Raw genomic sequence first — 17,114 nt, 5'->3', positions numbered from 1 at the left:
GAGGTTCTGTTTGTCAAATGTTGCCCTTAGTTTCTTGGAGAATGAAATTAGAAAGTACTTTTCTGCACCTTTTTTTGCTTTATTTTGTCCTAACTTGCTTTTTTATGGTAATGTTGGTTGCATTGAAGAAGTTTGGATATGTTCTGTTTTGTTTCTGTTTAAGTGTTCTGAAGTATTGCTTGTAGATATTTTAAAAACGATTGTATAATTTTGCTGCAAACCCATCAGGGATTGGTTTTGTTTTGGTCAGAAAGTTATTGAATACTGTTTAAATCTCTTTATTTGTAATGAATCTGTTTAGTTTATTGCTCTGTTTTTGGTTTTTATGTTGGTATGAATGAATCTAAAATTTTAGGTTTTATAGATTAATGGACTACAAATTTTTAGAAGTATTTCCTCTTAATAATTATTGTGTGTATGTGCGCGCGCGTCTGCTATAATGTTTTACTGTTCATTCTGGACCCTGTCAATTTAAGTCATCTCTTTCTTTTGGATAGTTGATGATTTTGTTTATATTTTCAAAGTGCAAGGTTTTAGATTATCAATTCTCTGTTTTGTCTTCTTTGTTTCTCTTTTGTTTTCTTTACTTTCTTTTTTCTTTTTTTTTTTGGAGACAAAGTTTCTCTGTAGCTTTGGTGCCTGCCCTGGAAATAGCTCTTGTAGACCAGACTCATCTAGAACTCAGAGTGATCTGCCAGCCTCTGCCTCCCGAGAGCTGGGATTAAAGGTGTGTGCCACAACTGCCTGCCTGTTTCTCTTTTCTTAATCTCTGCTCTGTTATTATTTATTAGCATCTACTGGTTTGTTCCTGTGTTTTCAAGTTCTTGAGTTTCATTATTAAGTCATTTATTTCTGCTCTTACTGACTAAATATAGATAGTTAAGGCTAAAAGCAGAAAATATCTCATAGTTGCTTTTATGTGTCCCTGAGCTTTAAAAATTTTTTTTATCTTTTGAAATTATGGTTTTATCATTTTACCTTACCTTTTCTCCTTCCAAGCCATCTCCTTACTTTTTGCTCCCCGTCAAATTCTTGGCTTTAATTGGTGTATTTGTGTGTGTGTGTGTGTGTGTGTGTGTGTGTGAGTGTGTGTATGATATTTCTAAATACATAATTGTAGACAGTAACTGCTCATTTGTTTCCTGGTGGCTCAGACCTGAATAATAATAACACAGAAGCTATATTAATTACAACTCTATTGGTCAATAGCTTAGGCATATCTTAAATTAACCAATTTCTATTAATCTGTGTGTCATACAAGACTGGCCTACTGGTAATGTTTAGGCATGTCTGCTTTGGCAGCTACAAGGCATCTCTCTTACTCCACCCACTTTCTATATCTCGTTTGAATTTCGTTCCCACCTGTCTTTCCTAAGCTATTAGCCAAAACAGCTTTGTCAATAACCAATGATAATAAAACATATTCGTGACATACAGAGAGAAATCACACATCACAAAATACTTTCTTAATCTCTATGTATGTATGCTTTTAGGGATGGCCTCTTGCTATTGGATAATCAATTGGTGTTTTCTTTCCCGGAAAAGATTTTCCTCTGCTTCCAGCATTCCCTAGTTGCCTGGAGTTCTTTGTGTATAATTGAGTGCCTCCCACCACCCACCCCTGGGCTTTTTTCTGTCTTGTCTTGTTAATTTTTGCCGTTATTGTTCATCTCATGATTATGCAGTTATGTTGGTGAGATGTTTGGGTGTAACTTCTGACATAACTAGGAAACACATTCGCATAGCAAACTTTTCATTTGACTGGCAATAACAATCTTTCCTCCCATTGTTTCTAACAATTCTTTTGTAGAGTTGATTTGTAGAAGCTTGCTTTCAGACCTGGGTTCCATAACACCAGAAGTTTTTTTTGTTGTTGTTATTTTTTGTTATGTATTTTTTGCCAGCCTGGTACCTAGTAAAGGACGACAAGATATAGATCCTCTGCTACTAGAATTGCAGATGGTTTGATCTGCCATGTTGGATCTGGGAATAGAACCCATGACTTCTACAGTGCTCTTTGTTCATACATTTCCCTATTACTTCTATTTAGGTTTTTTTATTCTTTTGTTTTTATACATGAAAAAGTTTTGTGTTTTTGTGTGTTTATGGGTGATTTGTCTTCTTATCTTTGCTCAACATGTGAATAATGTTCTTGATGGCCAGAAGGTGGCATAGGGTCCCTGGTATTGGAGTTACAAATGGTGGTGAGTTCTGTGTTTATGCTAGGAATAAAATCTGGATCATTTTAAGCACTCAGCCAGTTTTTCAAGCCCTGTCCCAGAGATTTAGCACCAGATTTTTTTTTTATTAAAAATTTCCGCCTACTCCCCCCCCCTCACCTCCCACTCCCTATTCCCCTACCCCTTCCTCTCCAGTATGAAGAACAATCAGGGTTCCCTGCCCTGTGGAAAGTCCAAGGTCGTCCCTGCTCCATCCAGGTCTAGGAAGGTGAACATCCAAACTGGCTAGGCTCCCACAAAGCCAGTTCATGCAGTAGGATCAAAACCTAGTGCCATTGTCCTTGGCTTCTCATCAGCCCTCATTGTCCGCCATATTAAGAGAGTCCGATTTTATCCCATGCATTTTCAGTCCCAGTCCAGCTGGCCTGGGTGAGCTCCCAATAGATCAGCCCCACTGTCTCAGTGGGTGGGTGCCCCCCTCGCGGTCCTGACTTCCTTGCTCATGTTCTCCCTCCTTCAGCGCCTCATTTTGGACCTTGGGAGCTCAGTCCATTGCTCCAATGTGGGTCTCTGTCTCTATCTACATCCACATCGCCAGATGAAGGTTCTATGGTGATACGCAAGATATTCGTCAGTATGGCTATAGGATAGGGTCATTTCAGGCTCCCTCTCCTCAGCTGCCCAGGGAACTAACTGGGCATCTCTCTGGACCCCTAGGAACCCTTCTAGAATCCAGACTCTTTCCAACCCTAAAATGGCTCCCTTAATTAAGATATATACATCCCTGCTCCCATATCCACCCTTCCTTTATCCCAACCATCCCATTCCCCCACGCTCTTGTAGTAATATGAGCGGCAGGGCTGCGTCCCCGGCACCCAGCCGCCCACATGGCTAACTTATGCCCCGAAATAATTACACGGAAACTGTATTCTTTTAAACCCTGCCTGGCCCATTAGTTCCAGCCTCTTATTGGCTAGCTCTTACATATTGATCTAACCCATTTCTAATATTCTGTGTAGCACCATGAGCTGGCTTACCAACAAAGATCTTAACCTGCGTCTGTCTGGAGTGGGAAAATCATGGCGACTCACTCACTCGGCTTCTTTCTCCCAGCATTCTGTTCTGTTTACTCCACCCACCTAAGGGCTGGCCTATAAATGGGCCAAGGCAGTTTCTTTATTAAATGAAAGTAACTCCTCCATCATTTCCCCTTCTTTTGTTTAAACAAAAAGAAAGGCTTTAACTTTAACATAGTAAAATTACATATAACAAAATGGTTATCAAGCAAGAATTACAGTTACAATATTTATATCTATTTTATCTCTTATCATAACTAAGGAAAACTATATCTATCCATTCTTCAACTCCATCAAAGACTCCAGAAGGATATAATATTACCTAAGTAAACAAGAAATCCAAAACTCTAGAAATGACAGAGACATTTCGCTGCCTGGACAGTCACTCAAAGTTCCTCTGTACCGTTGTGGCATCCATCTTCAGCCTACAGGCCCATAGTATCCAGCAGACATTTTCATCAAGCAGGAAATTCCAAAGACAGTTCAATCACTTTTTGCTGTGTCTTGCAGAATGTCTCACAGACTCATGAGTCAGGAACCCCGAAAGACCATCTCACCTTTAGGCAAGTTCAGCAGTCCTCTTTCTGTGGGTTCTCTGTGTCCAGTTTATGCAACAGTCCAGGCAAGAGCAGTTTCTTGCCCAAATGGCTATCAAACTCCTTAAGGAGCCTCTTCGATGCCCATCTTCTTCTTGAAGTAGATTGGTACTGCCAGGAGCAGACGTATCTCACTATAACAGTCCTAAGTTATTAAAACATTTAAATGCCATATTCTGTAGCCTTTTAAAGATATGAAGAATGCCTATCTAACTGAAATATATCTATGCTCATCTAGAAAATCTAACTAGCACGATTACAAGCTTTACTATTATCGATGATTATCCGTTAGCAACCTATATTTCCTAATTGTACATTACATTTTTAAATGAACTACACAATCACAATACCTTAATCAAGATCAGAAATACATATACACATAACAAAATTGACGTTATAATCCATACCAATGCAAATTATTTATATCTATATCATATCCCCCTTTAAATGTAAAAGAACATTTATAAACCATATTTGGGAACATGGGCGCAGTTTTTTTCTCCAAACTGCTTCCTGCTGAATGGGGGCGCTGTATTCAGATCTTTCATGGTGTAACCTGTGTGTCAGGGTCATCTCAGTCGGCAGTTGAGTGAAGTAATTTTCTGAAGGTGTTCACAGCAACCTTTCAGGAGGGTGTGGTCTATCATACCATATCGGGATAGACACAATCCACAGAGTCTCATCCTCTGTGAAAACAAAAGAAGACCCTCTCCAAAGCATCATATCCTTAGACCCATATTCTGAAATCATAATACCCTTATATCCATTCTGGTTTAGCTTGGCAGCCCATATAATGAAATGTCTCTCTGCACTTAGCTCCTTTACAGTCAAAAATTTTAAAGAAAACACAATAATACGAAGAATCCAGACTCTCTGTGAATTTTCTATTTTTACGTGGCTTATTTTTCTTTATTTCTTTTAATCTATAACTATCTGTACTCTGTCTCTTTAAAGACTTTATGCTTTTTTTTAAGACATTAACTTTATTCTTTATATATATATTTTTCTCTCTCTCAAGCCTACGGTACATTCATCCAACAGTGTCTGAATCAGTTCTATTGTGAATCTGTAACTTTTTTACTATCCAGGAGCACTTTGTTTTGTGCTTAAATCGCTAAGCTCTTAAGAATCTAAGCTGTGACATTCCTAGATCAAAAACAGGTACTGCCTGCTTGCCCCGCCCAGTCCAACATGGCGGAGCCGCTCGTGCCTCTGATCCTTGCACATTGCACCAGTAGCTTGGTGGAGCTGCTTGTGCCTCTGAGCCGCAGCACAAAATGACTTCCTTTTAGGCACACAGCGAGTCTAGTTGTCATCAAACAAATCGTAGCACTTTACTCCAAATGATCCATTTAAAAGCTCTGTCTCCTGTAGGAGCCAGACAGAGATTGCAATGGCGGCACAGCCCAGAAAGCCAGCATTTTAAAACAGCCAGTTTTTTCCTGCTGCTGAGTCAGGACAATTTCTTTGCGGCACGCAACCCACAAACAGCAAAAAGCTGTCTTAAATTTTCTCTCTCTCCTTTTCAAGCCCTCTCAGGTTTTACGTGGAGTTCATTAGCACGTTGGGTGCCACTCTGTTGTAATAAGAGCGGCAGGGCTGCGTCCCCGGCACCCAGCCGCCCACATGGCTAACTTATGCCCCGAAATAATTACACGGAAACTGTATTCTTTTAAACCCTGCCTGGCCCATTAGTTCCAGCCTCTTATTGGCTAGCTCTTACATATTGATCTAACCCATTTCTAATATTCTGTGTAGCACCATGAGCTGGTTTACCAGGAAAGATCTTAACCTGCATCTGTCTGGAGTGGGAAAATCATGGCGACTCACTCACTCGGCTTCTTTCTCCCAGCATTCTGTCTGTTTACTTCACCCACCTAAGGGCTGGCCTATAAATGGGCCAAGGCAGTTTCTTTATTAAATGAAAGTAACTCCTCCATCACGCTCTCCCCATCCTCCCCTTCTCACTTTTCTCTCCCCATTTCCCCTTACCCCCACCCCATCCCCACCCCCCAGTTCCCAGTTTTTACCCGGCAATCTTGTCTACTTCCAATATCCAGAAGGCCAACTTAATGTTTTTCTTTGGGTTCACCTTCTTATTTAGCTTCTCTAGGATCACAAATTATAGACTCAATGTCCTTTATTTATGGCTAAAAAACAATTATGAGTGAGTACATCCCATGTTCATGTTTTTGGGTCTGGTTACCTCACTCAGGATAGTGTTTTCTATTTCCATCCATTTGCATGCAAAATTCATGATGTCTTTTTTTTTTTTTCCGCTTAGTAGTACTCTGATGCGTACATATTCCACACTTTCTTCATCCATTCTTCTATTGAAGGACATCTAGGTTGCTTCCAGGTTCTGGCTATTACAAATAATGCTGCTATGAACATATTTGAACAAATGCTTTTGTCATCTGATAGGGCATCTCTTGGGTATATTCCCAAGAGTGCTATTGCTGGGTCCAGGGGTAGGTTGATCCCAATTTTTCTGAGAAACCGCCACACTGATTTCCAAAGTGGTTGCACAAGTTTGCAGTCCCACCAGCAATGGATGAGGGTACCCCTTTCTCCACAACCTCTCCAGCAAAGGCTATCCTTGGTGTTTTTGATTTTAGCCATTCTGACAGGTGTAAGATGATATCTCAAAGTTGTTTTGATTTGCATTTCTCTGATCGCTAAGGAAGTTGAGCATGACCTTAAGTGTCTTTTGGCCATTTGAACTTTTTCTGTTGAGAATTCCCTGTTCAGTTCAGTGCCCCATTTTTTAATTGGATTAATTAGCATTTTAACGTCTAGTTTCTTTTCTTTTATTTTTTTATTTTTTATTTTATTTTTTTTTTTTGGTTTTTCGAGACAGGGTTTCTCTGTGGTTTTGGAGCCTATCCTGGAACTAGCTCTTGTAGACCAGGCTGTTCTCGAACTCCCAGAGATCCGCCTGCCTCTGCCTCCCGAGTGCTGGGATTAAAGGCGTGCGCCACCACCGCCTGGCAACGTCTAGTTTCTTGAGTTCTTTATATATTTTGGAGATCAGACCTTTGTCTGTTGTGGGGTTGGTGAAGATCTTCTCCCAGTCAGTAGGCTGCCTTTTTGTCTTAGTGACAGTGTCCTTTGCTTTACAGAAGCTTCTCAGTTTCAGGAGGTCCCATTTATTTAATATTACCCTTAATGTCTGTGCTGCTGGGGTTTTTTCTACTAGTTGCACATTTTTAAATTTAAATTTAAATTGTTTGCAATGGTGCTTGGTTATATATGGTTATATATGATTAGGATTATAATATCTTCTTGGTTTGTTATTCCCTTGATTAGAGTGATGTCATTCTTTGTCTCTTTTGACTAGTTTTAGTATGAAATCTATATTTTCTGATATTAAGATAGCAACACCTGCCTGCTTATTGGTGCCATTTAATTGGAATACTATTTTATTTCTTTTCAGTTCAAGTTGGTTTGTATCTGCAAAACTGAGGTTTTTCTTTTGTCTTCTTGTTTTTGTAGATGCCAGAAAGATATAAAAATTGTTCCTTAATCAATTCAACTAGCCTAATGGTCTGTTATTTGAAGTCATTATTGATACATGTTGATTGCCTGCCTGCACTTTATTTGCAAGTGCTAATACAGAGGGCTGGATCAGCACCAAGGATGTATGTTGTGACCCTAGGTCTGGAGATTGGGCATGCTATATGTAGGCCTGAGACCCTGGATATGGGACTAGTGATAGGTCTGAGGATTTGAAAGAATGCTGATTGGTAGCCTCAGGTAGACTTACTTAAATGAGCCTGGAGCCTAGGATGTGTGACTGGACTTAGCCAGGAAATTGACTATGGTGAAGGAGAATCTAAAATTCTTAATATTCACTTTTCAATTTCTCTTAAAAATGTCTTCAATTGTAGATATTGTCTCTTAAAAATTCTAAAGCAATGTCAGACTTTGAGAGAAGCTCTTGTTGCAGCAGGGAAAGAGGTTCTATGGCATGGGCGGATAAATGATGAACCAGCCCCTTATTGTAGTATCTGTGAGGTAAGTAACTTTTCTTAATTTTATTCTTGTAAATTCTTTAACGTTATAGGTTCATTGATTTATTTGGATTTTGAGACATGGTCTCATGTAACCATCAGTGACTTTGAACTCTGGAACTTCTTATATCTACAAGCTTCAGTGATAATAGGTATTATGTATCAGCATTATTTGGGTTAATTTTTCTAAGTACCTAATCTTTATAAAATATAAAATAATTTATATCTTTGTCATGATTCTTATTAAAATCACATAGTCATTTTAAATTCTTACCTAAAAGTAACATATTTCACCTTTTATATTGCACTACACTTTTTTCTAAAATAGGCATACATGCCATAACTCTTTGCCATATGACAATTACCTTAGAATTTCAACTAGCATTAATACATATCAAAAAGTACAGATGCTGAAAAACTAGATTTAGTGTAGTACAAAAAGTTACTAAGTCTTTTACAGTACTTTTAATACTAGGTAAACATTCCTGGTGCAAAATTGCAGTGTCACATTCTAGAATTTTTGAGTCTAATATGAAGAAATATAAGTAATTCTATACTGAATTTCGGTTAGATTTTAGTCACAATACCAAGATAAGTGGCACATTATATAGCATGACTGACTTTTGGGATTTGTTTACTATCACTAGGGAAAAGCACTCTTCACTTTACCAGAATATACACCAATTATAAACAACCAATGAATGTACTAATATATATGACTAATGACTATGAAGCTGGGCATAATAGACAGACTGATCAATACTGAGAAAAGGTGGTTTTTCTAATTCAGATAGAAGTGCAGGCTTCCCACCATTCATCTTTCTTTGAGAGCTGAGTTCAATTTCATCAGTCAACAGTTGATTGTTGTAGAATATCTTCAGGCTTTGGGCATATTCAAAGGTCAGAAAAAGAGTAAGCAGGTAAGCAGTGGGATGAAAATAGTCTTTTTTTTCTGGGTATAGGAAAAATGTTTGGGATGGAATGGGCCTGTTCATACCAAGCGAGAGCATACTTCTGAGACATATATTTAGCTCAAGACAGGCCTCAAATTCTTATAACACAACGAATATTGGTAGATATATTTAAAACATGTGCTACTCTGAAATAATTGAAGTATTTGATAATTGGAGATAGTATAGACAGAATTGTCATTTATTCGGAAATTGTTGGAATGAACTTCAGACATAGTTGCTTTAGAGGGACCAAGATGGTTCAACAAGTAAAGAAAACCACTTGTCACTTGGTAGTGGAAGTCTGATCATCAAACACTACAGAATTGTCCCTTGACGAGCATGCTTGTGTACATACAGGGTAAATATTTTGTTTCTTTTTGTTATGCAGTTTATTTAAAAACAGAATGAATTAGATAAAACTTGATGACAAGTTGAACATGACCAAGTCTTTTAAACTCAGGATACTAGAATATTGTTAGTAACATATTGGAAGGTCCAGAAAAAAAAATTTTTTTTAAACAAAAGCAACTTTGGATTTTGATGGAGCTTTCTAAGATATAATGATTGGATATCAATGGTGATGTAGAAAAGAAATGGGAGTTTTACTTTTAATTTAGAAATTAAAGGCATTTAAATTTTACTTTTTTGTTTTGAGTTTCATTTTGTTTGGGAAGAAAGGTTAGCAAACATGTATGGAGTTTGATGGTGTAGGGAAGTTGGTATCATCGGGGAGAAGGAAAAGTTATGGGATTAAGGAAATGATAGCTTGTTTTATACAGAAAAAAAGTGAATCTGTATCTTTCCTGGTATTAGCACATAATCTTTATCTTATTGTATCTAAGCCTATTTAACTCTCCACTCTTTTTAAAATGTACCTACCATCATGTTAATGCTCTTGAATGCCCTTTTATTTGTACTTGTTTTCATTAATATAAGAGGAAGAAAGCTAGAACAGTTTTCTGAGTCACACAAAAGTTTCCTAATTTTGAAACACTACAAATTATATTCACTTAAATATGTTGTTGGGTTGTTTTTGCTTATCTGTTTATTTTTTCCATGTAAATTATGTAAATTATTAAAGGTTTCTAGCTAGAATGAAGACAAACACTGATAAATTATGAGGAATTATTATAGGAAAATTTTTTTATCTGATTATATACATGTTTAGAGTAAAATATAGGAATAAAATAAAATAAATGAATACTTATGAAGCCACTGTAAGCTTTAATTAGTCTTTTGACAAATACTATCTTAATGGAAAATACTATTTCAGTCTTCTAGGTCTGTGTTAATTATAGATGATATCTCAGTGTATTTATTGATATCTTTTTAGTTCTTTCCTCTAGCCAGATGTTTAAATTCCAGCTGTTTATTTATTGCTTCTTTCTCTTGTTTAAAAATAGGTGGAAGTATTTAACTTGCTTTTTGTTACTAATGAAAGCAATTCTCAAAAGACATATATAGTACATTGTCAGAACTGTGCACGAAAAGCGAGTGGAAATTTGGAAAATTTTGTGGTGCTAGAACAGTACAAAATGGAGGACTTGATGCAAGTCTATGACCAGTTTACATTAGTAAGTTATTTATATAAAGTGTCAGTATCTAATTAACTTTCTTGTAAAGTACCAATATGTCCACCCCTCCCTCTCTCTTTTTCTCCATTTCCCCCTTTGCTTGCCTCTCCGGTATTGCTGTCTTCAGAGGTTGTTTTTTTCCCTTCCCTTACAACCCTTTTTCCATTCCCTTTACCCCAATTAAAAGAAGCCATCTATGTAAGCTGTATCGTATGGTCTATTTCACATCGCCTGTTAATTTATAACACACACACATACACATATATAAGAATGTTGTCACAGTTAAAATTTTAAAATCCTCTTTTGCTATTTAGGATATTACAACCTATATGTTATTGATCCTACTTGATAGTTAATTAATTCTTCTGTAGTTAATATCCAAATGGAAGTATGTTTATTTCAATCTTTTTCAACATTTATTCAAGATATAGCACTTCTACTTGTTATATCATGGGAATATTGTTTGGAACCAGAGTAAATGTAAAATTCATATGATAACATTCTGTGATGAATTAAACAGTTTTTTGTTTGTTTGTGTTTTAGATTATTTATCATTATATTATGTTTCGGTGTTTGCCTGCATGTATATCTGCGCCATGTACAAAACTGATTTTTAATTTCAATAAATATGTTTTGAGGTCGCACTACTTCTGTTCCCAGTAGTTATGTTTTTTGAAACTTTTGAAACTTGAGTTGTATGTATTATTTTAGGGGCATTATTTCTACATTGGAATTTTCTTTTCCTTTTTCCCCCCTCTTTTTTGGTTTTTCGAGACAGGGTTTCTTGGTAGCTTTGTAATCTGTCCCAGCACTAGCTCTTATAGACTAGTTGGCCTCATGAAATTTGTTTTCTGATTTTTGTTATTGTTTATGGTCATCTTGTTTGGGGAGAATTTAAAACAATGATGAGTCTTCAAAAATAAATAATAGAACAGAATGATAATCATGCCAATAGGTAGTTGATAAAATGTTAATTTTTTAGTATACATTTTGAACTAAATATTAACTGAATATTCCAAAAGCTTTTGATTAAATAGAAAACTGCAAAAGAAATTGTGGAGATTTTGGTAGCAGAATCTTGGGAACTGACTTCAGGATAAATTGAGTGGCTGTTGAGATTTTGTTTTTAGGCCATGGAGAGATGCCTCAGCTGTTATCTTAACAGCTCTTCCAGAGGATCTGGGTTCAGTTCCCAGCACTCACATGGCAACTCAAAATTGTCTATAACTCCAGTTCCAGGAGATCTGACACCCTCACACAGAGCAAAATACCAGTGCACATAAATAAAAAAAGATTTTATTTCTTTCAAAGTCAGGTTTTACACCCTTATGTAACAAAACCATAATATGATTTTTTTTTAATTTGTAGGCTCCTTCGTTATCTTCTGCATCTTAATATTGTTCCAGAATTATTGAGTACATTGTTCTTCAGGAAATATGTCTCTTATTTTGTTGCTATTTCAGAAGACTGCTCTCTCAAAGCTGTGTCTATGCAATCTTTCAAGAATAGAGATAAGGAGACTAAACAAAGAGTACAGCTTCTACTCCAAGATTTATAATGTTGACCCAGATGTATTTAATTTTTGTTAAAAATTAGTATATTCATATTATTTGTATATATCTAACAAACACATTTTGACTGTATTTCTGGGCTGCTGGATTCATTTATGCTCTTATGTTACCTTTTTAATTTCTCCAGAATTACATAGAATCCTACTTGGCTGTTTCTTCACAAGAGAGTTAGCAATTTAAAAAATTTTATCAACATTTTCTAAATTTGAAACAATATGACAAAGTTTTATATTGCTCCCTGTCTCTTATTTTGAAGTCATGATTTCATGTGATTAGGAAATAAATAACAGCAAAGACAAACATGTAATGGGTTGCATATAAACAATAAATTTCTGATAGGATTTTGTTTTGTTTTTAATTTTGATTCACATGTAAATTTATATATATTTATTGCTTGAAAATATTTGTGAATGGAATGTTATTTTTCCTAGACTTACTTGCCATTAAATATTGAGGAGTTGTGTAATTTTAAATACATTACATTTTATATGTGTAAATAAAGCTATTTAGCATTGGACATTAACTTTTATTACAATTGTTTACTGTTTAAGGATTTTTTTCAATGTTTGAGTTTTAAAGACTAGATTCACTCTATGTTCTTTTTCAAATGTAATGGATATATGTATTTTATGTGTTTGTAAACATGTAGAAATCTCAATATATCACTGTATATGGAAATCAAAAATTTTAATTTTTATATCTGATAGTTTATTAAAATATTTGATTATTAAATATGAATGCTTATTTTTAAAGACCATAAGTGTCTTTCAGTCTGACTAGGTTGCAGCATATGCAGTGACAACTGGTTAATAATTGCTGTTGTAAATAGTTTTTAAGGACACAAAAAAATTTCAAAGTTAATATTTTATAAGATGTAGATTTTACAAATACTTATTTAGAATTTGCTTTAATGAAAAAGTTAATGAGAATGATGACCTCTGTTTTAGAATATGAGTATACTAAAGGACTTTTTTTCTTTTAAATAGAACTCTTTGAAATTCTGTGTGTTCTTACTCATACAACCTCATGTGTGTAGGGAGATAAAGGTACTAAATTTTATTATTAGTATATCTTGGCAAGGTCTATAGAGACTTTATTTCATATGAAAACATTGCTTTTTTTATTTAAACAAGTTTGTTTTACTGTATAATAATGACATCCCTATTTTCTCCCATTGCTTTGAGGTATTTGCCTTACAGTTTCATTTTTGTTGTTTCTGAAATAATTTAAATGCAAAACAAAATTTATAGTGTCTGATGGTTAACTGGTTTGATGATTATATTATGATTTTCCTTTATACAATTTGAAATACTATATCATCTTAGAACATATATATATATGTGTGTGTGTGTGTGTGTGTGTAATATTTGTAAGTCTTTATAGTAATGGTTAGCCAAAATGAAGGCAATTGTTATAATTTTTTTGTTGTTGTTGTTAAAAAGAAAGTACTAAAAGTAGAATGAGATGGCTCAGTGGATAAAGTACTTTTTAATAAACCTACCTACTTAAGATTGGATCCAGTATTCCAGATGGATTCCGTATTCCAGTGAGTTGCAGTGGCATATGTATATACACACACAAGTGAACAGTTAGAAGTACTAAATGATGCTAGGTGTTTTAAATACCTAGTAGTTAAAACTAGTATTGAAATTCTTTCAGTTTCTCAAATCTAGTTCCATGATTTTATGAAGAAAATTCTCATTTTCAAACAAATTGCAAATCAGCCAACAAGAAATAAAGATTCTAGAATTCTAAACAAAAATTTTGCTTACTAGTTCTGATTTACATTACTGAATCTTATTTTGTATTAAATTCTTCAAAGCTAATTGATTTCTAAAATATCATAAATTTAACTAAGCAGATTAATCTGCACTTCAAAAATGAGTTTTTTATTGACTCTTACTATATGAAGTATAACAAATAGTGATAAAAAGTAGGGGTGGACACCAAGGAAATTCAGAAAATTATAAAGATATATTTCAAAATTTTGTACTGTTTCAAGCTGAAAAACTTTGAATTTGAAATTAAAATTTAAAAATACCTTCATAGGAGTGTAGAGTCTTAATAACCATAGATGTAGCAATGCACACTTTTAGTACCAGCCCAGGTGAGTTTATGATAATAATTTCTATGTCTTGCTTGCCAACTAATCTAAGAATTTGGCAAAAAGGTGATGGTTTCTGAAGAACAACATTCAAAGTTGATCTCTTACCTCTACAGCAGGAGTGTACAAGTACACTCCATTATTAAAAACTCAGAAGGCATATATTTAGGCACACAAGCACAAAAGATGTCCTGAGTAAATGAAAGTATGTATCATCAGATCTAAACAATAACAAAAGACTCACTTTTAAAGAATACTATTGTGTTTAATTTGGATTCATCGTAAAGCTCAGTATTGAAGTTTAAATTGTGTATATACGTAATCCAGAAAATATGAGGGCATGGTTTAAAACATTGTTTAGTGTCTCACAGAATGGGATGCTTGGTTAAACTAAGACTTAACATCAATTATGAGAGAAGGATCTGATGTTTCAAATAGTACCCTCAGTATTATGCTTTTAGGTTTTTCCTGCCATGAAAATTGGTACTGTTGACTGTTTTATATGTATGAAATAAAATCTTACTATTTAGCATTCCCTAATATATATATATATGTGTGTGTGTGTGTGTGTGTGTGTGTATTTTATAGGGGAATATTAATATATTTGTATGGAAAATCAAGAAAGATGTTTGCACAAATTTACTTAGAATATTAAGTAATATTAAATAATAAGTAATATTGCAATTGTTCTTATATCAAGTAGTTTTTTTTTCAGAAGTTTGTGTTTAGTCACAATGAACACTGGTATGTAATGTTGTTGTGTTGAGTCTTTCCATGGTCTAGGTATCAAAGTTATGTGGCCTGGTAAAACAAATTAGTCTGCATTTTTGTATTATTTGAGGAATTATCACATTAATTATTTTTTAAAGGTCTGGGAGAATTTTGTATCAAATTTACCTGACCCTGGAATATTTTGGTTGGGAGTTTTTTTAATTACTGCTTCTGTCTCATTAGGGGTTATGTGGCTTTTAAATTGCTTGCTAGATTTTGATTTGATTTAACTTTGGTAGGCTATATATATCAACAAATTTACCCTTTGAGTTATTCTTTGGAGTACAAAGTTTCATTGGTATTCGCTGAAGAAATCTCTCTTCTATATCTTTATTTTGGTTAGTTTTCAAAGATTGTCAAATCTTTTTCATGTTTTTGTTTAAAGAGCCACCTATTTATTTTATTGATTCTTTTTATGTTTTGTTTTTATTTTACCGATATCAGCCCCGAATTTGGTTTTTTACCTCATTTACTTTTTGTTTTCCAGGTCATTATTATTTTCATATCCTTATTGAAGTCTTTAATCTTTTCCAATTGTAGTGACTTTTGCAATTGGCATTTCTATGAGTCTATTAATTTCTAGTGACAACCTGCTTTTGTTTATTTAGGTTTTTTATATATTGTAGGACTTATGTATTTGTAGGTAAATTAGCAGTACTAATTCTTCCTCTGAAAATATTGTCTATCTTAAAAAGTCTGTGAAAGTTTTTGTTTTCCCCCTTTCTCTAGTTTGCCACATATTTGACAGGCTTTGTGGGGCTAAAAGTTCTGTCTTTGGCAGTTCAGTATTGATGATGTTCATATAGGGTTTCTGAATAGTGATGGTTCTGCTTTGGTAAAATAGGCTGTTTTGTTTACTTTTCTTTTTCTTTGAGATTGTATTTTAATTCCACATTTTCCCCACTCCCCTTTCACAAAGGCCTCTCTATACGTCTCCTCACATTTCTTAAAATTCATGACCACTTTTTTCTTTAATTAGTACTGCTTTGAAATGTAGCCCCTCCAGTCTATATTATGTTACTTATGTGAGTGTTTTCAGGCCTGTTGGCTCTGTAAGTCAATTCTTGGACATTTTTTTTGTTGTTGTTTTGTTTTTTATTTATTTTTTTTTTAGTTGTTGAAAAAAATTTCAGCCTCCTCCCCATTTCCCATTTCCCTCGTCCTCCCACAAATCGCCCCCTCCCCCCATTCACCTCCCCCTACTCCTTTCACCCTCCCTCTTGAGACAGAAGAGCAGTCCAGATTCCCTGCCCTGCAGGAAGTCCAGGTCCTCCCACTTCTATCTAGGTCCAGGAAGGTGAGCATCCATACAGGCCAGGCTCCCACAAAGCCAGTTCATGTATTAGGATCGAAACCTAGAGCCATTGTCCTTGGCTTCTCATCAGCCTTCATTGTCCGCCACGTTCAGAGAGTCCTGTTTCAACCCATGCTTATTCAGTCCCAGTCCAGCTGGCCTTGGTAGGCTCCCAAGAGATCAGTTCTTCTGTCACAGTGGGTGGGTGCACCCCTCACGGTCCTGACTTCCTTGCTCATGTTCTCCCTCCTTCTGCTCCTCATTTGGATCTTGGAAGCTCAGTCCAGGGCTCCAATGTGGGTCTCTGTCTCTATCTCCATCCATCATCAGATGAAGGTTCTAAGGTGATATGTAAGATACTCATCAGTATAGGATAGATAGGGTCTTTCAGGTTCCCTCTCCTCATTTGCCCAAAGTACTAGCTGGGGACATCTCCCTGGACACCTGCGAGCCCCTCTAGAGTCAAGTCTCTTGCCAACCCTAAGATGGCTCCCTTAGTTAGGATATATATTTCTCTGTTCCTGTATCCACCCTTCCTATATCCCAACCATCCCATTCCCCCAAGCTTCCCCCATTCTCCCCTTCTCACGTTTCTCACCCAATTTCCCCTTAGCCCAATGCCACCTGACCCCCAAGTTCCCAGTTTTTGCCTGGCAATCTTGTCTACTTCCCATATCCAGGTGAACGACTATATATTTTTCTTTGGGTTCACCTTATTTAGCTTATCTAGGATCACAAACTATATGCTCAAAGTCCTTTATTTATGTCTAGAAACCAATTATGAGTGAGTACATCCCATGTTCATGTTTTTGGGTCTGGGTTACCTCACTCAGGATAGTGTTTTCAATTTCCATCCATTTGCATGCAAAATCACGATGTTATTGTTTTTTATGGCTGAGTAGTAATCTAGTATGTATATATTTCACACTTTCTTCATCCATTCTTCCATTGAGGGGCATCTGGGTTATTTCCAGGTTCTGGC

The 17,114-nt window shown here is 35.5% G+C and overlaps 1 protein-coding gene across 5 annotated transcripts in view; it reads left to right on the top strand.

Annotated features, from left to right (window-relative positions):
* The window catches only part of LOC130868823 (histone demethylase UTY), a 498,107-nt gene extending 483,570 nt beyond the window's left edge, over nucleotides 1–14,537 (top strand). For all 5 annotated transcript variants that reach the window (XM_057760846.1, XM_057760847.1, XM_057760849.1 and 2 more), the window contains 3 exons: nucleotides 7,743–7,869; nucleotides 10,222–10,392; nucleotides 11,761–14,537. In XM_057760846.1, coding sequence (XP_057616829.1) covers nucleotides 7,743–7,869; nucleotides 10,222–10,392; nucleotides 11,761–11,787 — 325 coding nt within the window. In that variant the 3' untranslated portion in view covers nucleotides 11,788–14,537. The remainder of the gene's footprint in view (nucleotides 1–7,742; nucleotides 7,870–10,221; nucleotides 10,393–11,760) is intronic.
* Nucleotides 14,538–17,114: the final 2,577 nt, after the last annotated feature.

Source organism: Chionomys nivalis, chromosome Y, assembly GCF_950005125.1.
Source record: "Chionomys nivalis chromosome Y, mChiNiv1.1, whole genome shotgun sequence".
Lineage (NCBI taxonomy): Eukaryota > Metazoa > Chordata > Mammalia > Rodentia > Cricetidae > Chionomys > Chionomys nivalis.
The sequence above is the reverse complement of the archived record's forward strand: the minus strand, read 5'-3'. Positions and strand labels throughout refer to the sequence as shown.